Source organism: Odocoileus virginianus, chromosome 6 (assembly GCF_023699985.2).
Source record: "Odocoileus virginianus isolate 20LAN1187 ecotype Illinois chromosome 6, Ovbor_1.2, whole genome shotgun sequence".
NCBI classification, from domain to species: domain Eukaryota; kingdom Metazoa; phylum Chordata; class Mammalia; order Artiodactyla; family Cervidae; genus Odocoileus; species Odocoileus virginianus.
In genome coordinates this window covers 13,733,770-13,759,805 of record NC_069679.1, presented here as the reverse complement: position 1 = coordinate 13,759,805, position 26,036 = coordinate 13,733,770, and the positions used below count along the sequence as shown (strand labels likewise).

The window sequence follows — 26,036 nt, the reverse complement described above, 5'->3', positions numbered from 1 at the left end:
TGCTTTTTAACACACTGCCTAGGTTTGTCATAGCTTTCCTGGCAAGAAGCAATCATCTAATTTCATGTCTGCAGTCGCCATCCTCAGAGGCTTTAGAGCTCAAGAAAAGGATATGTCACTGCTTCCACCTTTTTCCCTTCCGTGTGCCATGAAGTAATGGGGCTGGATGCCATGACCTTTTTTTCTTTTTAATAGCTTTAAGCCAGCTTTTTCACTGTCCTCCTTCACCCCCATCAAGAGGTTCTTAATTCCTCTTTGCTTTCTGCCATTAGAGTGGTATCATCTGCATATCCGAGGTTGATATTTCTCCTGGTAATGTTGATTCTAGCTTGTAACTCATCTAGCCCGACATTGCTCATGATGTGCTTGGCATAATAAGTTAAATAAACAGGGTGACAATAAACAGCCTAGTCGTATTCCTTTATCAGTCCTGAACCAGTCAGTTGTTCCATACAAGTTTCTAACTGTTGCTGCTTGACCCACATCCAGGTTTCTCAGGAGGCAGGTAAGGTGATCTAGTATTCCCATATCTTTAAGAATTTTCTGCAGTTGATGACCCACACAGTCAGAGACTTCAGCATAGTCAGTGAAACAGAGGTAGATGTTTTTCTGGCATTCTCTTGCTTTTTCTATGATCCAGCGAATGTTGGCAATTTGACCTCTTGCTCCTCTGCCTTTTCTAAACCTAGCTTGGACATCTGGAAGTTCTCAGTTCATGTAATGCTGCAGCCCAGCTTGCAGGATTTTGGGCATGACCTTACTAGCATGGGAGATGAGTGCTACTGTCCGGTGGTTTAAACATTCTTTGGTACTGCCCTTCTTGGGAACTGGGATGAGGATTGACCTTTTCCAGTCCGTGGCCACTGCTGGGCCATAGATGTTCATGGTGCGCCTGAAGCCTGCAATATCTGCCCAATAGCTACCAGTTCTTTGAGTTGACATTTGCTGGACTAACTAAATTTTTAGTCATCTGTGTTACAGTCTGTAGAGTAGGTCTTTTTATTGCTAATTTGTAGGTGAGAAAACAGAGGTGCAGAGAGGTTATATGTGTTGTCCAGAGGGCCACACAATAGTTACCTGGAGTCTGACTCCAGAGTTCATGGACTAAACCATACCCTGCAACCTGCTTAGGGTGTGGCCTCCCAGGAGGGAAATAGGGCAGACAACTCTGGTGACTGTCATTGTGGTGACCTAAATGAGGGGAGGGTGATGGAGAAGTGGATGGGACATGGGCCCAGGGGTAGGAGTGACACCAGGCCATTTCTGAGTTCTGAGAAGAACTTGTCAATCTCCCAAGACCCAGCAGCATGTGGTATGTCCTCCCTGCTTTCCTAACCCCTCACCAAGACAGCTTCATTCTGCTGCACATGCTCTGTGGTCAGCCACAGGGTCCCTGTGGAAGAGAGAAAAACTCACCCATTCATTTGGTTTTTATACTTCATCCCATTTCACAGAGGGAGAAACTGAGGCCTAGCTGTGGGCAGTGTGATTTCTCCAACCACAGGTCACCCCACTGGTCACTTGCAGCCCTCAGGCCTGCTTCTGTCAGTGAGTGGGACTGAGTGGTGTAGCTGCGTCTTTGCTGAGGAGAGAGGTCAGGAGTTGTTGCTGAGTTTTTTCTGGGTCTGTGCTTGGGAGCCTCGCCTCTCCTCTCCCCATCACAGCAGACCTTGTGTGTCTTCTAAAGATTCCTTCCTTCCTTCCTCCTGCCTTTGTTCTGACAGGCTAACATCCTCCTCTACTGAACTTAAGAGTTTTGAGAACTCATCTTCCCCAGTTCCACCTCGTCACTTCTGTGTCGCTTGTGCATTGCTCTCATCTCATGCTACTCGTGACAGTGACCTTCACCACGCCCACCTCTCCCCCACCTCTGTTTCCTGTACCCCCCCAGCCTCTGCTCGCACTGTCATCACCTGCCATTGCCAGCGGCATCGCCAACAGCACTGTCTTCCTCCTCATGACTTCCATCAGTCTCCCCTCCTTGTCGCCATCTTTTCTGCCACAACCATTGTCAACATTACCTCTAGCATCCGTAGCATTACATCCTGTATCATCCCCATAGTTACCATCACCACCGCCACCGCTCGTTACCTCCATCACATTTACCATCACCTCCATCACATTTACCATCACCTCCATCACATTTTTCATCACCAGCACCGTGGCCACTGTCTCCTCCAGGCCCATCTTCACCTCTGTCATCATCACTGTTTCCAGGAGCTTCACCCTCCCCTCCACCTGTGTCATCTTTTCAGCCATTCCCAGCCCTGCCTCTTCCACTGTCATATCCCATTACCTCCATCACCTCCACCACCCCGTCAACATTGCTCTTTCCCCCAGAGAGAATGACCGACATTGCACCAGGGACTTGGATAAGGAACCCTGGCAGAGGACAGCCTCCTGCCTGACAGACACTGGCTCCCAGATTTCTCAGAGAAGACGGTCAGCAAGTGGGTGTCAGAACAATCCTTCCTCTTGACCCTTCCTCAGGATGCCTCTGACAGGAGACAGCTCAGCCCTCCGTGTCAGCCATGCCTGTACCTAAAGAGACAGCTGCTGTTTGGATGAGGGATCAAGGCCATTAATCTGGGACTGCCCTTGTTTGCATAATGATTGCATGTATTTTGCATTCCATTTGCTCCCAGCTTCTGAGCGCAGCACTGTGGGTGTTTAGGTGCTATTTGCATATCACTGCAGGTGAGGCTCAGGCCTTTGAGATGTGGGCACTTATTAATTCCCTGTTCTTTTATGTGCTGGTTCAGAAAAGAACTTGAAATGCCTAATTCTAGAGTCATTCAGATGCAGGGTTCTGAGGGTGGGGGAGTTGGGAAGGTCCAGTTAAGAGCCAGTGGGGAGAGGGCAGCTGGAGCCTTTGGTGTGTCCAGGGTGGAACCAATGGTGGGTTTCAGAGACAAGCTGCAGAGGCAAGCTCCGGTTCTTAGTATCAGTTTAGAATAGTGGCCTTCGGAGCCGCTCCTGTCCTCCCTCGCTATGATCCCTTCACTGTGTGACCTTGGGAATGTCTCTCCCCCATCCTGTGTGGAAGGCATTAAGCCTCTAAGCCTAGTCCATCCAGTATCTGCTCTGAGCGCAGGGGTTCTCCTGACTGCATACTGGAATTAACTGAGGAGCTTTTTAAAAATACTAGTGCCCTGGCACTGCCCCCTGAGATTCTGATTTCATCAGTGGGCCCCGGGTATGGGTTATTAATAAAAGCTCCCTGGTGACTTTAATGTGCAGCCAAGATTAAAAGCTACTGCCTCTGGCTGTATCCTTCCACCCTGCCCCCTGCCCCCCACAGCCTCCCAAGACCCACCTCCCTCATTTCCAGTTGCTGCTAATCTTTCTCTCACTATAGGCTCACTTAGCCCCAGGGTCTGGCAGGACCATTTGGATGTTAGTGCTTCTGTTGGAGGCCTCAGAAATAAATCCCTTCCCCCCACTCCCCCCTCCCCCCCCCCCCCATGTGGCTGATGGCCTACATGTGGCAGGATGGCACTTGGCAGCGGCTGGAAGCTCCTGTCTCCACCTTGGCCTTGCCCAGTCTCAGCTCCCTCAATCTCATCACTCTGCCTGTGGCTGGTCCAGAGAGGGGTCTGCAGGGGCCAGGATGGAGTGGGGGGCTTCTTCTGTGCAGCTCCCCTCCCCACTCCTCTCCCAGCCACCCAGACTTGGTTGTCACTATTTCCCTACCCCCCCAGAGAGGCCTGGTAGCCCCTCTTGGCTCCTTACCCTCAGCCCTGTGCAGTGGTCTCCCTGTAACCCCAGAGCCCCAGCCCAGGCCCCTCCCCTCTCCCACCCCACTTCCCCCAGACCCATCCTAGAGAAGGAATGTCCGGAGCAGCCTGAGCTTTATTTCACACCAAGTTGTAGTAGATGTGGCTGTCATTTGGCCTTCCCCACACTTGCTGGGCTCCTAACAGGCATGTCCTGCACGGGGCAGGATGAGAGAAGTAGAATGGAGCCTCTGCACATCCCCCCCACGTAGTCCAGCCCTGGAACATCCTGGCCCACCTGTGGGTCCTCAGTTGCCGGGGGCCTGTGAGATGGAGGTCTGCCCACAGAGGACCAGACAGAACACCAGGCAGATGTATGCCTCCGGCGAGATGGCAGACCTTGAGAGAGACTATGGGCAGGTGAAGATGTGAACCCGGGGACTGAGGCTACTGGTGTGGGCCACGGGGTTTGCTGTCAGCGCTCACATTCTGACTTTGCCGTCACTGGCTGTGCAGTCCAGTGCCTTGGGCTCCTCACCAGTAAGAAGAGTGTGATGCTGGCATCTGTCTTCTGAATCTGAGGATTATGGGAGAGGAAGACTGTGATGTGCTTAGCATGGGGCTTGAAAGAAAAGTGAAAGTGTCAGTTGCTCAGTGGAGTCTGACTCTTTGCAACCTCATGGACTGTAGCCCACCAGGCTTCTCTGTCCGTGGAATTCTCCAGGCAAGAATCCTGGAGTGGATAGCCATTCCCTTCTCCAGGGGATCGAACCCAGGTCTGCTGCATTGCAGGCAGATTCGTTACCATCTGAGTTGGGCTTGGGACCTAGCAATTGCTCAGTAAGTGCTGTTGTGATTATTGTGCTCTCCTTCCTGACCTCCCGGAGCTCCAGCCACTCCTTATGGCCACAGTCCCCCCTCTCTTGGGTTTCAGGCCCCTAAGCGGTTAGTGGGAAAGTGGGATTAAGGAAGACTTGTTCCCTTGCCCTTTGGGGTGGGGACTTCAGCTCCACCTTCTGGGGCCTGAGGCTTCTCATTGGGGTTGGTGGTGACAGTACCAGGAGCACCAGAGCTGGGGCCGCCCCTCCCACCTACCAGGATGCAGCTCAGTTCCCGGAGTTCACAAGCTTTGTTCCTGCAGACCCTGGCCCGAGTCCACCCAGAGGGAGGAGGGTCAGTGGGCTTGGTCAAGCCATATTCCCTCCCCAGCAGTGACAGAACTGAGCAACTGGTCTAAGTAGGTGTAAAACTGGCGGAACTCGGTGATGGATTGAAATGTGTATGTGTGTGCATGGAGGGGAGGTGGCAAGTGCAGAAGGGAGGAGGAGTAGAGAGTTCCTTTAGTCTAGATGGACCTGAACATCCTTCTTCTGAAAGGTGGACAGAAAAGACATTTCCAGCTTAGTTATATCTCAATCAGGTTGAACAACAAAACCACCAGGGATACCCCGGGGCCGCAGTGAGGGTGTGTAGAGTGTGTGTGTGCGCATGTGTGTCTGTGCACACATGTGTATTGTGGCTGGGATGGGGCAGTGGCCTGGGAAACACATCTGTGAGAAGCATCAGGCTTAAGGCTGAGTGCACAAGTACCATTTGTCACTTTGCCATGTTCTGCCAACACTAATGTCTCTGTTGATGGTCACTGAGATGATCGCTAGTTGAAAAAGAACCCTTACATTCCCACCTATTTCACTGCCTCCCCCAATGTTCTAGCACTTCTCTTTTTCTTTCCTTAAATTCCTGTTCATTCTCTTTCTTCCCTCCATGTCCACTTGAGAAGCCAGTGTTCTATCCTCAAGGCCAATCACGTTAGTGCAATTGAGTCCTGGGTAGTGGAGGCCCCATCCACCAGCTATGTCCTTCCCCCTGCAATAGGTAGAGCCCTTACCCCCCAAACAAAGGTCTGGGCTTCAGCACAGGACTAGGCTCTGCTGGTCACCGCCCTTTTCCTTTATCCCTCTCTAAGTAAAAAATACAGACTCTGGGGCCCAGAGAACTTGAATTTACACATGCCACCTCTGTGAAGCCTTAGCTGGATAGAAAACCATTTTGGTCCCAGGAACAAAGAGTGGGCTTAGGGTCATTCAGGGAGAAGGAAAAATGAATAACCTCCAGGAAAGAGGCTTAGAACAAGAGTGAAAGGAGGAGAGGTGGGATGAGATCATAGAATGGATATAGCCAGTCCAAGCTTTCATATGAGGCTCAAGACCAAGTATTAGAAAGCTTGGATAGGGCCTGGGTGCTTCCATTTGCTTTATCTCTATGCTCATGACCACTATCGCTCTTTTAAAATATTATATTTAGGTCTTGTTCACTGGAATCATGTAGACACTAGTCTTTCCAGAATGAATTTGTCCCTGTTTTCATCTCCACCATGACTGCCATTACCACCAACCCCATCACCAGTATCAGTACAGAAATGGGCATTGTAGGCAGTTTTTGTTGGCTGAATGGAAGCCAGAACTACCATCACCATCACTGATATCTTCATCTCTTCCACTGCCAGAATCAAATCATCCCTACAGCCACCTCCGCTGTCATCAATTAATCACACATTCTGCCACCAACCACCCCCCACCATTAATACCAACAATATTGCTAACAACCACCATTATCACCAACATCCCCACCATCATCACCCAAACTTACATTGCCACCTCAGCCACCAGTACTACACCAGTTTTGACATCAACTCTACCACCACCACCGTCGTGGATATTACCACTCTGGTCCTTGTTGACATCATGACTGCAGCCATTCACCACCATCATCACCAACATTGCAACTTCTCCCACCCACTGTCCTCCTCATAAACATCATGCCTGAATCACCATCATTGTCATTGGCACCATCATCACCACCATTCATTGCTATCTTCTCTCCTAGAACCATGTTCTTTCCTTCTGAGCACAAAAGGAATGTACAGTTATACATACTTCAAGGTTAATTGTCTGGTTCCCACTCAACTGTGAGTGCCATGGAAACAGGGATTGTGTCCTTCTTTTCCCCATGGTGGAATTCTCAGTTCCTGGACAATGCCTCGCAGTAAGTGAAGTGAAGTCGCTCAGTCGTGTCCAACTCTTTGCGACCCCATGGACTGCTGCCTCCCAGGCTCCTCCGTCCATGAGATTTTCCAGGCAAGAATACTGGAGTGGGTTGCCATTTCCTTCTCCAGAGGATCTTCCCGACTCAGGAATTGAACCCCGGTCTTCTGCATTGCAGGCAGATGCTTGACCCTCTAAACCACCAGGGAAGCTCACAGTAAGGACTCCATAAATATCTGTTGAATTAGCAAATTATTTAGACCCACACAGTCTCTACACTGAAGGGAACTTAGTCTCTTGGATCTGAATGCTCCCTATAGTTCTACCTCAGGACTGGACTTTACTAGAGAAAAAAAAAAAAAAACACTGGGTGATAAAAGTGATAAACTAAGAGAGGAGAAGCCTGTGCTGGCTCCATGATGCACACAATAACAGTGTGGGAAGATCTTAATCTACAGTCCACCAGCCAGGAGCACAGCAGGTGAGCTGAGAGATGTTCAGTCCTCTAAGATCTTCATTTCCATCACTGTATCACTTGGAATTTATCTGAGCCTGGATCAGTTCAGCATCAAGACTTAATCCAGGTCATCTTGAAGACAAACAGTGGTGTTCAGACATGCTCCCAGTAAGTCAGAGCCTCCTTGGAGGTAACTTGGAGGAAATGATGAGCTCCAAAAAGGGGTCTGAGAGAGAGATCACAGACAGAAAGCCTCTGGACTTCCCAACCAAATTTCAACCACTGAACTCTTAGTGTAGATTTTGTAATAATGGAGCTCCAGTAATTTTAAAATCAGGTTTGAAAACCACTGGCCTAGAAGGCAAGTACTTGAATTGCTTAGTTGTGGAGTAGATGTTTGTCATTGATGTCTCAAGCAAAAATCATAAGCCAATTAATGCCACTAGGCCAAAAAAAGCATTAGAAGATGCACACCTGATGTTTCTATGGACTCTCCCCAAGGCCACAGTTAGCTCATCGTTTATTCTGGTTCTTTTTTGAAGTAGAAAACAGTTTTGTTCTTTGTTCAGTGTATTCCACACAGGATCCTTATTTAAATAAATTGTCTTGGGAACAGAAGCTTGAGGAGGTACACAGTATATGAATTTACTCATGTACTCTCTTGCCCAGCAAATGCTGGTTTGTTAACCTTGCAGAAAAGACCCTGGGGTGAGGGGGAAGCAGGACCCCACTCTTCCGAGTAACCCCCTCCAGCAGAGGCACAGCAGGCAAGAGACTCAGAGCAAGCCACGGATGGGAGATTGTCACCTGAGGGGAAGAAGACCAGCCACTAGAGGGGACATGGTGCCTTTCCAGTGATGGTCACTGGGAGTGACAGGTGGGAGCAGGGGCGTGGCGGTGATGGTCGTGCCTCACCCACTAGAGCCAGGTCCACTGCGAAACCACAGATCTCTCCCGCCCATCCATCAGCCCCCGCTGAAAAAGTGTAGCTGCTGGGCAGGGCTCATGTGTATGCATACAGATGTACATACACACAATAGGTGTACATGCTTGCCAAGCAGCTATGGGAGCACCTGGCCAGACTCCTGTCTCTCTGCAGGTTCAGCTTCTTCTGGCCAGTCTTCATGTCTGCCTTCAGGGTCACCCTCAGAGCATGGGCAGGCTGGGTGGGGGGCTTGGGGCAGGTGCACATTTTGGGGAGAGCAGGTGGCAGGAGCTTCTGCCCTCAGGGAGAGACTGCTCTGCCCGAGTCAGGGAAGAGATGGCACTACCTGGAGAGATTAAGGCTGAAAAGGGGAGTTTAGTTTGAGGCGGCATTCCAGGCTGAGAAATGAAGGTGCAATTGTGAGGGGCTTTGAAACCAAGGAAGGAGCCTCTTGCTAGCCAGAGATTTGTGCTGTGTCCTTCCACAGGCTGCTGGGGAGGTTCTGGAAAAACAATGTCACGTATGATTCGTGTGTGGGGAGTATAGAAGAGCCATGGGGTGGGAAGCCCTGGGCTCGGGCCCCCTCTCCAGACCAGGGATTGAGCAAGCATGTTGGACGTGTCCATCTCTTCCACAGGAGGCAGCCCGCTCACAGCGTCGGTTATGTGCTCAACCCTTTGCTGCCTGGTGCAGAACCACTGCAGCCTTGGCAAACCCTCAGCCCCTGAGGAGTCGCTGACCAGCAGTCTCTTCCCTTTCTCTAGCCCTCCCATCTCTCTTCTCATCAGACAATCCTCTCTCTGCCCTCACTCCCCACCCCAGGAAACACTGCTCACTGCAAACCATGACTCCAGAAGGCTGTTGTTATCACAGCTGTATTACCTACACCCTCACCGGAATGCCCCATTGGACTTCATCCTGACCTCACAGCTTGAAGCACCACCTCCTCCTGTCCATGGAGGGCGTCTGTTCATTGTGAGCAGTCTCAGAGAAAGAAATCCTTTAACGACTGAGGAACCTGGGGGAGAGGAGGGTTCTCACAGGTAAGGGTGGACAGACATTGGTCTGTCGCTCTCATTCTTCAGTTCGTTCAGCCAGTAATGTTCCCCTGAGCCCCTGGTGCCCAGCCCCGTGCCCCGATCTACCCGGATGGATAGGGAATGAGGGATGAGGGCTGGGTTCTCAGGAAGCACAGTCTGCTCGGTAAAGCACGAATTATGCATGCAAACAGTGAGAAGTCTGTGCAGAGCAATCCCCGTGGGTTGGTGGCAGAGAATATAGCACAAGGTATGTCTCTGAAGTTGAATTACACCTGCCATGGACTGGGCTTGGGCAATCGGAGAAGGCCTCTTGGAGGAAGAAGGGAAGGAGGACAAATAATCAGAGTGACTTACATCCTTCTGGATGAGCTCAGCGTAAACTATGCAGGCAGCGGAGATCAGCTCGTCGGCATCGAGGTCAATGAGGTTGTTGCAGGCCTGTGCCGGAAGAAGGTGGGCAGAAGCAGGTCTCCCTGGGCACAGGCAGTGACCCGCTGCTTCACGGGGATGAGGCCGCTGCTCGTGGCAGTCACTTGGGGCCACCCAATCTCTTCTCAACTAGCTTGGCACAGTGCCTGAATTTTACCATCAGAATTTTATATATTGGAGAGATGGGGAATGCAGTTTTCATTCTTTGCACTAGAGGGTCCCCAGGGTTTCCCTGAGTTTTTCATGGGATTCTGGGAGGACTTGTTTTATGATGGGGGCGCCATCTAAGATGTTTTGGATCAAAGACTTCAGCTGCTTTTCAGAATTGTTGGAAAACTCTAGGTCTTTTGTCACAGGAGGACCCTAGGGCCAAAGAGTTAACTGTCAGTCAATCCAGCCTCAAGGTTAAGAACCGTTCAGGACCTCAGCTCCCCCAGATGCTAAACAGGGGCACTGGCGATGATGATGGTTATCATGCTTCTGTGTCAGGCTTGTCTGGAGGTTTACATGAGCTGGTCTATACAAGCACTTGGCACAGTGTTCGGAGTATGTCAGTCTCCCCACTATTGCCCAGAGGCAGCCAGGGCCCCTGAGTCTGTGTCAGCGGTCTCCGGGAGCCAGTGGGGCTGGGCTGGGCTTTGCAGGAGGCCGCTCTCACCAGGAGGATGTCGTCGCCCGTCATGCTCTCCTGTAGCACCTGCTGGCGCACCATCTGCAGCATGCTGTAGGCCACCAGCACCTGGAAGTTCCTGCAGGGTTTCCCTGTGAGCAGCACCTGCAGGGGCCAATGAGCCTCAGTCTGGCCTGTGGCCTTAAGGATGGTGTGATACCCACCAAGCCCGTGACCCATCAGCCATGCCTGGGCCTTGCTGCCCATGTGCTCATTCATTGACTCTCATTCATTCATTCAACCTCTGGGGTTCTAGGCATTGTGCTTGCTGTTGGGAGACTCAGGGAAAAAGGCTTTAGGGAATTCATCAGCTAGAGAGAGAGAGAGAGAAAGAGAGAAGGAAGAAGGGAAGGAGGAAGGGAGGGAGCAGGAAAGAAGAAAGAGACAGACGGGGGAGAGAATGCCAAGAATGACTGGGTAACTCTCTCTAGCTTTGAGTGGTGCTTTGGCAAAACAACAGTTGATGGAAAGTCAGCAGTCCAGGGGTATCACTAAAGGCATGGTGGTTGAACATGGAGATCAACAGGCCAGGAGTGAGGAGTGAGGTAGGGGGAGTTGACTTGTGGGGCACTGAATGCCAGGTTGAGCTGTAGGCCCAATCCTGCAGGCAGCAATGGCCATGGGGTAGGGCGGTGGGTGTGTTCCCGGGGGAGTGTATCTTGCCCTGGAGACTGGGGTCAAAGAAGTGCAGGTGTGACCTGTCCTTGGGGGGCCCCTCCTCCCAGGAGTCAGGTGTGGGCACTCAGGTAGAGGGGAAAGCCAAAGAAGAGGCAGAATAAGGGCCCTTGGGCAGGCAGGGTGGCAGGGAAGCTGAATACCAACCAGACTTCTGCATGAGCCTCGAGGCCCCTTCTGCCTGCGCTGCCCTGAGAAGGTGCGGTGGAGGGATAAGATGAACAGAGGGATCAGCTGATGTTCTCACATCTCTCAACAGGGCAGGAGCTGGGTCACTGGCCCAATAAATCCCACTGAACTGTATCCAAAATGAAGTGAAGTGAATTGAAGTGAAAGTCGCTCAGTTGTGTCCGACTCTTTGCGACCCCATGGACTATACAGTCCATGGAATTCTCCAGGCCAAAATACTGGAGTGGGTAGCCTTTCCCTTCTCCAGGGGATCTTCTTAACCCAGGTCTCCTGCATTGCAGGCGGATTCTTTATGAGCTGAGCCACCAGGGAAGCCCATGAATACTGTAGTGGGTCGCCTATCCCTTCTCCAGCGGATCTCCCCCACCCAGAAATCAAACCCGTCCAAAGCCAGCAGTAAAGAGAAGCAAGGACAGGGCCTCCCTGCTGCCTGCCCCAGGCGGAGGGCCTGTCCCTCTGCCCCAGAGCAGCAGGCACCTCACCTCCCAGAGCCTCCAGACGTCGTCGAAGGTCTTGAAGGCACGTTGAAAGCAGAGGCAGAACCAGGGGAAGAGGGATGGCACAGCCCCCGCACCCTTCCCTTCTGTGGGGAGAGAAGCCGGGCACCAGCCCAGGGGCCATGGTCAGGGGGTGGGAGATAAAGCAAAAACACATGGGCGAACAACTGAGCGCGGAAACACACTTGGGAAATTAAAAAACCCCAGGCTGTCACATTTCCATCTGCCCTTGGAGAGTGTTCGGGGTGGATTTTCAACTGTCCAGATTCTAACCCCCATCCAGATGAACCCTCCTCCTGGGGCCGAAGAAAAGACCAAATGATCTCATTTCCTCCCCCACGCTTGGGAGCTGCTGCCTCGGATCGGCTGCCTCGGATCGGGTCCCGGTCCCCTCCCACGCCTTCCCTAGGGTTGGGGGAGGTGTATGGTGGCAGAGGGGGCCACTCACTTAAGTGCTCAGCGAACACGGGATCCAGGAAGTTGATCAGGGTGTTGAGCATGTCGAGGTTCTTGCCTACCCCGATGTTGATGACACAGCTGTGCTCCTGGGGGAGATGAGTGGGCGGGAGGGACCCCCTTGAAACCACCAGATGAGTCAGCCTTGCTCCATCAACTTCCCAATGCTGGAGGCCCTGTGTGTGTCTGGCTGGGCCTGGCCTGAGTCTCTGTGTGTGTCTGGGTGTTGGAGTATGGGTGTTTATAAACACACATCTTATCTGTGTGATGTGCGTGCGCGTGCGTGTGCACGTGTGTATGTGTGTGTGTGTAGTGGGGATGTAGAGATGGACTGGGCATGGCTCACAATGCAGTGAACTCAGATATTCTTCCAGACACATACCATGGGTCTGAACCAATGAGGACAAGGAAAGAGCAGAGGCACATTGTCTCAGGGATGGAGAAGGGGATGAGGGTGGGTTCTGGGCAGCCTGTCACAGATCATGAGGAAAGGGAGTAACAGGGAGCAGCACCTTTAAAGCTCTCAACCTCACAGTGTGGGAATACCGAGTCCCTGCAGGGCCTGGATGTAGGTCAGGTAAAAGTAGCAGTGAGAGACAAGAGTGAAGACAAGAGGCCTGGAATGTTTGGCTGCGGTTTTGGAATTCTCTTATGGAGCCTGTAGGGAGCCATGGAGGATTTGCAGGAGCAGAGCCATGCTTGGGGCAGGGGGAATGCCAGGGGAAAGGTGCGCTCATTGGGCCTTTCCAAACCTTTCAAGGTGTGACAAGAGCTGGACCAATGCATCGTTATCCTCATTTTCTCAGTTCCAATGCTTCCACCCCCCAACCCAGAACAAACCCCACTGGGGCTGACATTGCCTTTTTCTGGGAGAAGCTCCTCTGGGACTCAGCGGGCTGTTTCAGGGCTGGAGGAAATGACTGGCACTGCCAATGCCTGCCTAACCTCAAGGGGTCATTTGAGGAACGTGGAGGTCCCTAAACCAGGCCCAACTCTCACCGTTTTCTGTAGGAAGAACTGGAAAAGCCAGAAGGTCTCATGGTCATGTTCTACCATCAGCTGGAAAATCATCACCATCTCATGGAAGCCCTGCTGGTACTCTGGAGTGGATGGGGGACCAGTGAGGAGGGGCCGGGGGGGGGGATGACAGGGGGTTATGGCAGAGCCTGGGCTGGGGCAGGGGCACTGTCCCAGGAAGGAGTTGAGAAGGGGGAGCTGGAGGGATCCCCAGCCCTGTGGCGCACCTGCTTGAGTGTTGCAGACATAACTCAGGAGCAGGATCTTCTCCAGCCTCTTCTTATTGATGAGGACATTGCCCAGGGGGTCTTTGTCACAGAGTTTTTTAATGTCGTGTGCTAGGTTGGGGGCAAGGGACAGGTGGGTGTCACCAGATCACGTCTAGCAGAAGGTCCATGGCTGAGTTTATTACCCCCAATCCAAGAGGGTTGGACCCAGGACATCCTGGGAAGGGGGCTATGAAAAAGTTTACATTGGGAACTTCCTTGGTGGTCCAGTGGTTGAGAATTCTCCTGCCAACGCAGGGCACATAGGTTCTACCCCTGGTCCAGAACCTAAGATCCTATGTGCTGCGGAGTGACTGAGCCCAAGTGCCACAAGTACTGAGCCCAGACGCCCTAGAGCCCATGCTCCAGAACAAGATGAAGCCACTGCAATGAGAAGCCCATGCAGTGCAACAAGAGAAAGCCCATGCGCAGCAACCAGAAAAATAAAATGAAAAAAGATACATCAGACCACCAAGCTTTACCCTTCACCACAACCTGAGCTGCCTGGAATTTCTCCTGCCTCCAAATCTTTGACCAGTCTGTACCCTTTGCCAGGAATGTCCTGCGTTCCTGCAGTTCAAATCCAACCTAGTTCAAGGCCAAGAGGGAAGAGATGTAGACAACCAGCGAAAGAGCATACACCCAGGGACACACGCTGCTGGGCCACTTGGGGCAGCCGGCGGAGCCGGGCTGGTAGACTAACCGAGATTGAGCCGGCAAAATTCACAGCATGTGTCAAGGTAGTGCCCAGGAACCAGGGCACAGACGTGACATAGGAAGAGTCAGGGAGAAGGGCTTCCAACCCTCCCCTCTGCTGGGCCCAGGCCACCCTCCTCGGCTCACTGATATTGTTCCGAGTCTCTATGAAGTTCCGGTGCAGGTTTTCCAGAAGGGGCTGAATCTTCTGGTACATCTGGCATAAGGCCTCATAGTTCTTCCTGTGAGGACAGACCCAGGCTGAAGGAGGCATCCTTCCCTCCAGGCCAGTCGGGGGAACTCCGAGCAGTGCCCTGACCCAGGCGGTGCGTGCCCCATGTGCTGCCCCCCATCCCCCCCAACTTGCCCAACCCTAACCATCCTCCGATGGGCGCCTGGAGTGCAGGGGAGGCGGCTCTGCAGTCTGACCACTGCACCTGAATCCTGGATCCGTAATTTAAGAACTGGGTGTCTGCCATTAGGGGATATCAAGACGGGGATATCACTGGCCCTCCCTAAGCCTCCGTTTCCTTGTCTTAGAGCGGGCTAACACTAGCACCTGAGCCTCAGGATTGGAAGGACTGGATGAGGCAGGGTTTCGTGCCCACCATTGGAATTAGCTTAGGTGTGTAGCGGGCTGAATGGTGACCTCCAAAGATAGGTCCATGTCCTGGAACTTGTGAATATGACTTTCTTTGGGAAAAGGGTCTTTGCAGGTGTACTTAATTAAGGATCTTGAGCTGAATTATCCTGGTGGCCCTAGATCCCCAACTGTCCTGGAGTGTTCTCTGGCTGGCTCCTGAGTGTGTGGATATTCCCTACCTCAAGAAGGCCGCACAGGCCTAGGGATGGCTGGGCTGGGCAGGGTGGAGGGGCAGCGCGAGGAGGTGCTAGGGTTGAGCTCAAGTTGGCAGGGTGTGGACTGGTAATCACGAGTAGGTGGGGCGTGCAGGGTCCAGGGTGGGGGTGGGGGAGGTGCCTATGCCCCCTGAGTCAGGAGAGCCTTGGGGATTTTGCCTTTTGAAAAGAGAAGTCCATTTGAAGGAAGCAGCCTGAACCTAGCAGGCTGGGATGGACACCCCCTCCCACCTACACTGTCATCTCCCTCCCTTGAAAGGATCTGAAACGTTCTACCTCCTTGTGCTGTCCACCGTGAGCCGCTCATCCTGGGAACTCTGCCACGAGTAGTAGCCCGTGAGGAACTTCCAGGCTTCTGTCCTCACCGTGGGGTGCAGGCCCTGGGTGGGGGCAGAGGTGAGAGGTTGTGAGCCCCCTGAGTGCCTGAAAGAGCCCCTTCCAATGCCATGCCCGCCCCCTTGCCCACCCACGCCCCCAGTTCCAGGGTGAGGCCAAGGGTAGCTTAGGACTGTACCCTTTCCAGGATGTTGACACAAATGAAGTCTCGTGACTTGGCCAAGTGACCGTTCTCGTCAAAGAAGCCATCCCATTCCGTCTTGTCAATGGGTGGTTTTCTCTTCACCTGGCAAGGACAACCACCTCAGCCCTCGATTAGGAACTTTGGCTTTTCTTTAAAAGTGAATTTAAGTGATATACTGTGGATTTTGCACCATGAATCAAAGTTCCCAGCCTCTGACTCACTTCTGAAAATTTAACCTGAGGAAGTTACTGAAAATATATAGAAAAATGCTGTATGCACAATAATTTTCATTGCACACTACTTACTAGAATGAAAAATGCAAGCACTCTCTAAATGTTGTGCAATAAGGGAATAGTTAAGTAAACTATAGTTTATATGCTCAGTGGAATATTGTGAAGCTTTTAAATCGATACTTACCAGGAATGAGTAATAATCTGGGAAAATACAAATGTTAACGGAAAAAAGCAGAAAGCAAAGCTGTATATTCAGTCTGTATTCTATGTACAAACTCCATAAAGGTCTGTTACATATTGTAAAAACCACACCATATATACTCTTAAAGTGAATTAACCACTATAAAAATCCTGTTTGAAAAAAGACTGAAAAAAAACCGTGAAAAAACCACCTAAAAACAAAACAGTGATTATCTTTGAATGATAGGATTATAAGTAATTTTCCCTTTTTCTTATATTTTCAAGCTTTTCTATAACTATAATGTATCCTTGCCTTGATAATGGAAAAATAAAATAAATACAAATTGAACACATCTATGAGATCCATTTTACCTTTTCTAGAAGAATAAAATGGTACATCATAAGGAATGGTTTCTGTTTACATAAAGGGTGTGTGTGTGTGTGTGCACGCGTGTGTGTTGGGGAAAGGTGAGTACGGTACATGCAAAATAATTTAAAATGCTCATAAAACAATAATTAGGAGTTGAATTCCTGTTGGAATAGGGGAAGATGCCTAGAGGAGCCTTGCATTGAAGAGAATATCTTGAAATGCCGCATCTCAGTCTTAAAAGTATGCCAATGGAGAGCTTGGCAGGTGACTAGACATGTCTGATATATATATTCCCAACTTCCCATTAATAGATACCCGAATATGCATGGGTGTGACTCAAAGTTAAATTTGCATACAAGTCACCTGAAGATCTTCTTAAAATTCTGATTCTGACTCAAGAGTTCTGGGGTGGGGGCCAAGATGACACATTTCTAACAAACTCCCAGGGCACTGCTGATGCTGATCTATTGACCACAGATGTAGAAAGGTGTCAGAGACAAAACAGCACTGGAAATTAAGAATTAGAGCCCACAGGCCCAAATTTGCGGTAATTTCTGCTAACTCTGTTTGGTAGAGTGGATCAAGCAAAATAATTTTGACTCATATATGCTCCATCTTCTAAACCAAAATAGGATATAGGGGCCCAAGAAGGTACAAAAAATCTTGGTCTTGGTCTTGTCCTAACCTTGACAAGCAGGGTCTGCCCTGATGCCACGTCCCAATTGTATAGACACTGTCATCTGAGCTGATCAGAGCCAGATTGCTGCCCTCTGACAGCCGTCATGTTCTCACAACCTGTACTCAAGAAACTGCAACTCTTGGCAGGAAGTAGAAGGGAATAGGAAGAGCTGGGCTGTGTCCTGGGATCTTTCATTATAAAAGGGAAAGACTGAACTTTAGGAATATATTTCCTTACGAATTTTAGTCAGTTGGTCAATTTCTACAAAAAAAAAAAAGGCAACTGTGATTTTGATGGGGATTGCATTGAATCTATAGATCAATTTGTGGAGAACTGATAATGCTATTGAATCTTCTGACCCATAAAACATAGTATATGTCTCCATTTATTTAGGTCTTCTTTAATTTCTCCCTGCAATATTTTGTGCATTTTTGTATGTAGGTTATTCATATATTTTGTCAGATTTATTCACAGATATTTCATATTTTGGATGGTGTTGTAAAAGGTGTCATTTTTAAACTTTCAACTTCCAACTCCTCTTTGCTAGTATTTACAGATATAGCGGATTTTTGTGTATTGATCTTGTATCCTACAACCTTGCTAACCTCACTGATTAGTCTTAGTAGCTTTTTTGGTGGATCAATAGGGTTTGTTATATAGGCCAGCAATCAGCAAACTCTAACCCATGGGCCAAATCTGGCCTTCAATCTGTTTTTTTTTTTCAAATAAAGTTTTATTGGCACACAGTCATGCCCGTTCACTCATTTGTTGTCTACAGCTGCTTTTATGCTACAGTGGCAGAGTTTAGTAGTTTCAACAGAGATGTATGACACACACAGACTAAAGTACTTACTACTTTGACCCTTACAGAAAAAGTTTGCCAACCCTGACATAGATGGTCATGTTTTCTGTGAATAAAGGCAGTTTCACTTCTTCTTTTTCAAGCTGGATGTCTTTTATTTCTTTCTCATGTTTTATGCACTGACTAGAACTTCAAGGGCAATGTCAAATAAAAGTGATGAGGACAGACATCTTTGCTTTGTTCCTAATCTTAGAGGGAAGGCATTTGGGCTTTTATGTTTCGGTGTGATGTTAACTGTAGGCTTTTTGTAGATGCCCTTTATCAGGCTGAGGAAGTTCCCTTCTGTTCCTAGTTTGGTGAGGGTTTTATCAGGGATGGATGTTCTGCATCAATGGAGATGATCATATGGTTTTTCATTTTTGAGTGTGTTATTACGGTAAATTACATTGAATTATTCTGAATGTTGTCAATCCTTGGATAAACCCTCATGGTGATGTATTATCCTTTTTAGACATCATCGGATATTATTTGCTACATTTTTATTTAGGATTTTTGCATCATTGTTCATGAGAGAGCTTGGTCTGTAATTTTGTTTTCCTGTAATGTTTTTGATTTTGATATCAGGGCAATGTTAGCCTCATGGAGTAAGTAGGGACCTATTCCGCTTTTCAATTTTTTTAGAATAGTTTGTATAGAATTGGTATTATTTCTTTCTTCAGTATTTGGTGTAACTCACCAGTGAAGCCAGCTAAGCCTGGAGTATTCTTTGTGGGAAGATTTTTGACTACAAATTCAATTTTTTGTTAGATTGAAGGATAGTGTAAGAAATTATTTTATTTTTGACTTTTTAAAATTAGAGATTTATCAGAATAGTACATTTTCCTTCTAATTCACTTTAGAAAATAAACAATATAGGAAACAGCAAGGAATCAATAAATGCATAAAGCATAAAATGATTGAAACCCAAATAAATTATGGAAACAAATGCTCAAGTTTCCTTAATAGTTGTAAACACTTTAAAAGCACTGATTTTATTTATTTTAAGTGCTTTGTATTTACAACTGTTTAATCTTCACAACCACCTATGAGGCAGGTGAAATTGTTACACTGCTTTACCTGTTAGGGAACCAGAGGTCTAGAGGGTTACTTAGTATATCTGAAGTCACACAGTAAATATCAGAGCTGAGATTTGAGCCCAGAGTTGTTTGGTGCAAGAGTCAGGGTGCTTAGCTCCAATGCCGTGTCACCAGGGAGTGTGAAAGGCAAGGATTTTCAGTTTAAATAAAAAATATACACCCTACTCGAGCTGTTAGGCTTTCCCGGTGGCTCAGTAGTAAAGAATCAGCTTGCCAATACAGGAGTCTCAGGAGACACGGGTTTGATTCCTAGGTCTGGAAGATCCCCTGGAGGAGGAAATGGCAACTCACTCTAGTATTCTTGCCTTGAAAATCCCATGAACAGAGGGGCCTGGTGGGTTACAGTCCATGGGGTCACAAAGAGTTGGATATGATTGAGGGACTAAGCTGTTAACAACAGGGTACTTTAAAATTAAATACCACAGAAAGATTAAAATATAAATGATGAACAAAGACATGAAAAAAGGGTTAAACATAATGGAAGTGGCAAACTAATCAAAGCTATATTCACAGAACACTATAATAAAAAATATAGCATCAACATAATAAGGCAGAGATAATTAGAAACATCACAGGAAGGCATCTGCTGAGTGCCCGGAGAATCTGTGTCACTAAATCTCTACCTGCAACAATTGGCCATCTGCCTACTTCACCTTGGCTGAATTTGTTTTTAAAAAGCCACTGACTTCTTCCAGTAAACTCTACTTCTCTTTGCCCAGCCTCTTCCCTGTATCTCCGTGGACCCCAGCAAACTACGGGGCACTCACAAGAACATGTAAGACATTTGCTAGCAAGCCACAGTGAAAAAGTGAAAGTGAAATCACTCAGTCGTATCCGACTCTTTGCGACCCCATGGACTGTAGCCCACCAGGCTCCTCCGTCCATGAGATTCTCCAGGCAAGAGTACTGGAGCGGGTTGCCGTTTCCTTCTCCATAGCAAGCCAAGGACAAGCTCAAGAAGCCTGACCACCGCAGAGGTCTCCAGTTTGGTGGGTCGGGGGGTGCAGAGGGGACGGGGGTGGCGATAGGAATTTCCACAGAAGTCCCCTCCCTCTCTTCATTAGTACATCAACACCGCCTGTCTATGCCAGAAACCATAGAATCTGTATCTGGGGTTCTTCAAAGTAATGGAGTGATCTCAATTTGAGTGAACTCAAATCCATCTTCATCCTCCTATATTCCTCTATTCCTTGCCCTGCCCACCTGTTAACACCCTGCCCACATTCTGGGTACAAGGACCTGCTCTTCCAGGAGGAGACTTTGGTAGTCCGTGAGGTGCTGCAGTAACAGTTTTCCTAGTCCCAATAACACCTTTCCTAGCACTCCCTAGAGGAGTGCTGCTAGGCAGAGCATGTGTGGAAGTCTCTTCCCGCCTTGTGTTGTGCCTCAGCAGGGTGAAGCTCTCTACCAGCAAACCTGGGGAAAGCTGGGTCATGCTCCCCCTGGAGAAGGGGGCCAGAGGTGGGAGCCTTAAATGGTTCAACCTCACTAACAGCTGTTAGTGGCCCTGGCTGCAGGCGTGCATCTTTCCAGTTTCTTTCCCCCACTGCATCATTAGGTTAAGGATTTTCTCCAGTAGTTTTTAGTAAAATAAGAAAGCCACTGGAGGATAAGAAAACTTTTCTTTAAGGGTTTTCGGATGCCATGTTGCTCTGAGTCCTCATAGCAACGGTTGTTGTTTAGTCTCTTAAGTCATGTCCGACTCTTTGCGACCCCATGGTCTGCAGCATGCCAGGCTCCTCTGTCCTTTACTGTCTCCTGGAGTTTGCTCAGATTCATGTGCATTGAGTTGCTGTTGCTATCTAATCATCTCATCCTCTGCCGCCCTCTTCTCCTTTAGCCGCCAATCTTTCCCAGCATCCGCGTCTTTTCTAATGAGTTGGCTCTTCGCATCAGGTGGCCGAAGTATTGGAGCTTCAGCTTCAGCAACAGCCCTTCCAGTGAATATTCAGGGTTGATTTCCTTTAGGATGGACTGGTTTGATCTCCCTTGCAATCCAAGGGACTCTCAAGAGTCTTCTCCAGCACCATTATTTGAAAGCATTGATTCTTGGGTGCTCAGCCTTCTTATGGTCCAGCTCTCACATCACGCGTAGCTACAGAGCCCCCAGTAAAGCCTGGGGTCAACTGTGGGACAAGACATACTCCCAACAGCAACCATAGCCGTGTCAGTAACTCCTCCCAAGGAAAGAGGGGGGTCCCAAGGATGGCAGGCATATTCAGAGTAGACAGTTTAGGGGGGATGTGTGTGACTTGAGAGTTATCTGGGGGATATTTATCAACCCAGGTGTGGAGTGTGTATCATCAGAGTAATACAGTTATCTTTAAATAAATGGCTTAGGGACTTCCCTGGTGGCCTAGTGTTTAAGAATCCACCTTGGAAGGCAGGGGATGCAGGTTCGATCCCTGGTTGGGAACTAAGATCCCATATGCCGCGGAGCAACTGGAGATCCATATGATGCAAAGAAGAAGTTAGGTGCACGTCAGAATCACCCAGAGGGCTTGTGAAACTATAGATCGATGGGCCGCACGCCCAGAGTTTCTGGTTCAGAAGACCTGGGACTCAAGAATCTGCGTTCCTTATTAGACCGAAGTTGATGCTGATGCTGCAGACTCAGTCACCACACTTGGAGAATCACTGATTAGGAGATGGACTCCACAGCTTGGGTTTAAATACCCACTCTGCCACTGACTGGGCTTCCCAGGTGGCGCTAGTGGTAAAGAACCCGCCTGCCAATGCGGGAAGAGTAAGAGATGCAGGTTCCAGCCCTGGATCAAGGAGATCCCCTGGAGGAGGGCATGGCAACCCACTCCAGTATTCTTCCTGGGAGAATCCCATGGACAGAGGGGCCCAGTGGGCTGTGGTCCATGGGGTCACAAAGAGTCGGACACGACTGAAGCTGGGCACAGCACGCTGCCATCTACTAGCTGTGGGTCTGTAGGAAGTTGCTTAGCACCCCCCGCCCTGGGCTCAGTGTTCTCATTTATAAAGTGAATGTAATAGCTTCATCCACCTCACAGAGTTATGATGAGACTGACTGTAAATAAATCATTTACAACAGTCATTGTACATAATAAATGCCATATGACAATTTGTTATTTTATTATTATCCTTCTCTAAGTTTAGAGAAATGAAGAGAGATATAAAGAAAATTCAAATCAAGGCCTGGTGATAACTTGCAATAAAGCAGTAACATTTAAAACTCAGGAAGAGAGGTATCCATTTTGCATTTCTGCTTTTCTATGTATCACTCTCTAAATCACAATGATTCATGAGACGTGAGATTGGTTAAGGTCATTATAATTAGTCACTATGATTTTGAAAAATATACAGTGTGGAAAATTCTATGACTGAGGCTGAATTCAAATGAATAGCTTCTCCTGTTAATTGGATGTGGAACCCCCTGCTAACAAAAGCATTACTGCCACCTGGTGGCAGCATGCCAAAATTGTTGGCTAAAACACCAGGAAAAATTCAGCATCTTTAAGACAACTTGCAAACCAGGAACTCTTTAAAGTTAGAATGTCACGAATGGGGGAAAAGTAACACTGGCTTAGATAGAAGGGTAAAGAAAGGACTTGTGTTTTTCAGTCCTGTTGTCAGTGATGATGGTGAGACCAAGGTTTGACCTACCCTGCTCCGCCTTCTAGGCCAGCTCAGGGTTCTGGCCCTTCTCACCCAACAGGGGAAAATAGCCCTAACAGGGGAAAATAGCCCTAATGCAAACCAGAGATTAGGGAGGCAGGGACTCAGAGCTGATGAAGAACACCCACCAGGATGAAGGAGGCCGACTGCCTGGCAGAGAGACTGTTTTCGGGAGAGAGGGTGGTCATGGCCCCTGCTGGCTGTCTTCAAGCAGCCTCTGATTGGAGCTTACTTGGAGCCCTAAGTGATGCTTTAATTAAGCAGGGGAAAGTGGTCTTCCTTTTGGAGGATGAGTTGCTTTCCCAGGAGGAACTGGGCCTCTGCTAACCTCCTATACTTGAACAGAGCCAGCCAATATGTCATAAATCCCCTGGAATGCTCGTCACAATGGCCTTGGAACATGGGAGCACTCAACTTTAGAGGTAAGACACACCCAAGAACCAAGGGGACTAAACTTCCCCGTCACCCAGAAAAACTAGTACTCACAGGATGTGTAATGGGGGCTGTAGAGGGCATGTAGGGGTCTACAGAGGACATGTAGACCAGTGTGCTGGGCTGATCAGGGAGGGCTTCCTGGAAGAGGCGAACCAGGAAGTCTTTCCATCTCTGGCTGTCCCTCTTCTGGGCCCCCTTCACTTGTTATCCCACCAGACTAGTACTGAAACCTGGAAAGCATCTAGAATAGGAGATTTAGGTCTCTTGAGTATAACTTTCAGAGATTCAGAATCAGAATGTCTGGGCTGGGGACATGGGGAACTGTATTTTGAAAAACTCCCTGGGTGACTCAGATTAGGTATTTGGATGGTAACTTCACGGGGTAGAGATCAGTTTCATTTATCTTTATATCTAGAGCACTAAAGACAATGCCCAAGTGACTGAACAAATAATTGAAGAGAAGAGAAGCCCCTGAATCTCCTCTTACTTCCCTCTCTGTATATAGTACAGAGGTTTCTATATGTGCCCCATCCCCCTCCTTCCCTGAGTTCCTTTTGGCCAAGGTCAATGTCTGACCCTTGTGTTTTCCCCTGCCAGTGCCAGCCCCACTCCTGGCACTTGGTGGGTGCCCAGTATTTGCTGAATGAACCCGAGGAGCTGGCTTCTCTTAGCGCCAGCATCAGTTCTTCATCTTAAGCATCACTTGCATTCCTGCTCAGGTCTCAGCCGTTAAAGCCATCTGGCTCTAAAGCATCCTTAGTCATTAGGAGAGGATAGTAATTAGACCAACCAAATTGAAATCAGGAGTTTAGAGCTGGAGCGTGGACTCTGACCTCAAATTTGGATGTTCCCCCCTTCTGAGCCATGGATCCCCCAGCCATGAAATCAGAATACAGTCAGCCTCTGGCTTGCACTTCCTTATTAGCATAATGAATCAGCGTCCATATGGAATTCTTCAGTGGACACAATTCACTGTCTCATTTACTGTTACTGTTCTGCTCGCTTGCGGCACTGTAGGAAGCCTTTTAAATCAAAACGCTTTATTCTCTGCCTCTCTCCACTACTCCATCCCACCCTAGGAAAGCGTGACAGCCTCTTCCTCTTGATCTGTTGCTCCTAGGTCTTCAAGGAACAGGAGGTGGGGCAGCTTAGAGTAGGGGAGGGGTGGAATAAGGACAGGGCAGCCTCTAACAGCAGGATACCGTCCTTCTGCGCCTTTCAAAGCAACTGTCCAGAGTGGGAGGCTTGGCAAGGGCATTACTCACCATTTGGGATTATCTATGCCTCTGTTCCTCCACATCAACGACGTCGACAACTGAGAATTAACTATGATTTTGCTCCGAGAAGCTGAGGATCAGGCAGGGAGTTGGAAAATCTGAGTGCTAAATCCGATGTGGCTTCTAAAATGAACATGACGGGCATAGATCATCTACTGAACTTCCTTTCACCTCTGGCTCCTTATCGGCAAATTGCAGATAATAACCCTTCCCCAATTAGCCAGTATAGTTTGGTCATATTACAAAAGCCTCATACCAACTGCATGGAGACTTAATATTCAAACAGGATCCTGCGCTGAAGTGAGAAGGATTTTGATCCCGTTTTCCCCTCTTTCTGATTCTTATAAGGGATTTACATGTGTCAATCTCACGTCAATCTCTAGGGCTGAATGGTCCGTCCCATGTCCATTTATTTGAATGTAGCTCAGCTAGGAATAGAATCCGCCTGCAATGTGGGAGACCTGGGTTTGATCCCTGGGTCAGGAAGATCCCCTAGAGAAGGGAACAGCTACCCACTCCAGTATTCTGGCCTGGAGAATTCCGTGGACTATATGGGGTTGCAAAGAGCCGGACACAACTGAGTGACTTTCACTTTCCAAATTCTATAGATTCTCCTGCATTACACTCCCCTGCTCCCTGATGGGGGCCCACTTTTCTGCTTTAAATTCCTGTATATGGGGATTCTTCAGGGCACAAGAATCCCAGGTTTTAAAATATTATTCTTGGTATTAGAGTGTGGGTAAATGTTGGAGAGATGGAGCATTTGTTTTTAGAGAAGTCCTGGGAGGGAGAAAACCTCCCAGTCCATCTTTGCTCTGAGGACTCTGGTTGTCCAGGGGCTGCCGGGACAGTGGTGGGGAGGCAGACTCAGAAGAGAGAGTGGCTATGGGAGTCTCTTGGTTATAACTTACCCCCCACCCCCACCAGAGCCTATAGATCTATGCCTATTCCACATTGCATGTTTATTTGCTATTTGTAATGCCGATCTGGGTTCGATCCCTGAGTGGGGAAGATCCCCTGGAGGAGGGCATGGCAACCCTCTCCAGTATTCTTGCCTGGAGAATCCCATGGACAGAGGAGCCTGGCAGGCTACAGTCCACCGGATTGCGAAGAGTCAGACACGACTCAAGTGACTTAGCGGGCACACACACAGTGCTGATCTGTGGTACAGTTTTTCTGAACCCCAATGAAACTGAAACATGCCTGTTTCCTGTGTGGAAATGGTGAGAGGTGCCTGGTGGAGTGACATATGGTGCTGGTTCCATTAGAAGGCTCATGGGCTTTGATGCCAGAAAAACCCAGGTTCAGATCCTGACCCTGCCTCCCAGCCCCCAGGTGAACTTGGTCCCACTTGTTGGGAAAGACCATTTCGTGCGTGCTGTCTTTCCACCCCTGCTTGGCATGTAACAGTGGGCCTTAGGCCTGGGGTGCTCCCTTGCCAAGAGACAGGGAGCCCTTGCAGGCTGTGCTGGACTTACCGCCTCGTGTGGGGTAGTCTTTCCCTGTTTTAGATTCAGTGTGTACTCCTTTGTTCTGCTTGAGTGTGTGCATCATATGGCACCTGGCCAATCCTACTGCTGTATCTCCACCCGGCAGGGAGGGAAAGGAGTCTTTTTGGGGCCCCGGGGGACTGATGCCAGCTACTGAAGCTGATTCTGCTCTGTCGCTTCTCTGAGTAAAGCACTCTTCCCCCCCATGCCTGTGTGAGTCGCGTCTTTCTTGGTGACCCTGATACACTTGCAGACCACGGAGCAGGTTGACATTCTGGGCTGCTGGTGGCAGGCATTACTGTGCTGTTTGCTCTCCTCCATGCAGTGGGACACC

At 49.1% G+C, this 26,036-nt stretch overlaps 1 protein-coding gene across 1 annotated transcript; it reads right to left on the bottom strand.

The window, feature by feature from the left end:
• Positions 1-9,001: 9,001 nt before the first annotated feature.
• Positions 9,002-22,852, bottom strand: TBC1D21 (TBC1 domain family member 21). Its single transcript, XM_020880993.2, has 11 exons — positions 22,629-22,852; positions 15,450-15,557; positions 15,212-15,315; positions 14,225-14,319; positions 13,343-13,453; positions 13,098-13,198; positions 12,091-12,187; positions 11,628-11,728; positions 10,270-10,386; positions 9,537-9,620; positions 9,002-9,160 (listed from the first exon to the last, which is right to left on the bottom strand). The coding sequence occupies exons 1-11, from the start codon at positions 22,686-22,688 to the stop codon at positions 9,128-9,130; spliced, it is 1,011 nt and encodes a 336-aa protein (XP_020736652.1). The 5' UTR covers positions 22,689-22,852; the 3' UTR covers positions 9,002-9,127.
• Positions 22,853-26,036: the final 3,184 nt, after the last annotated feature.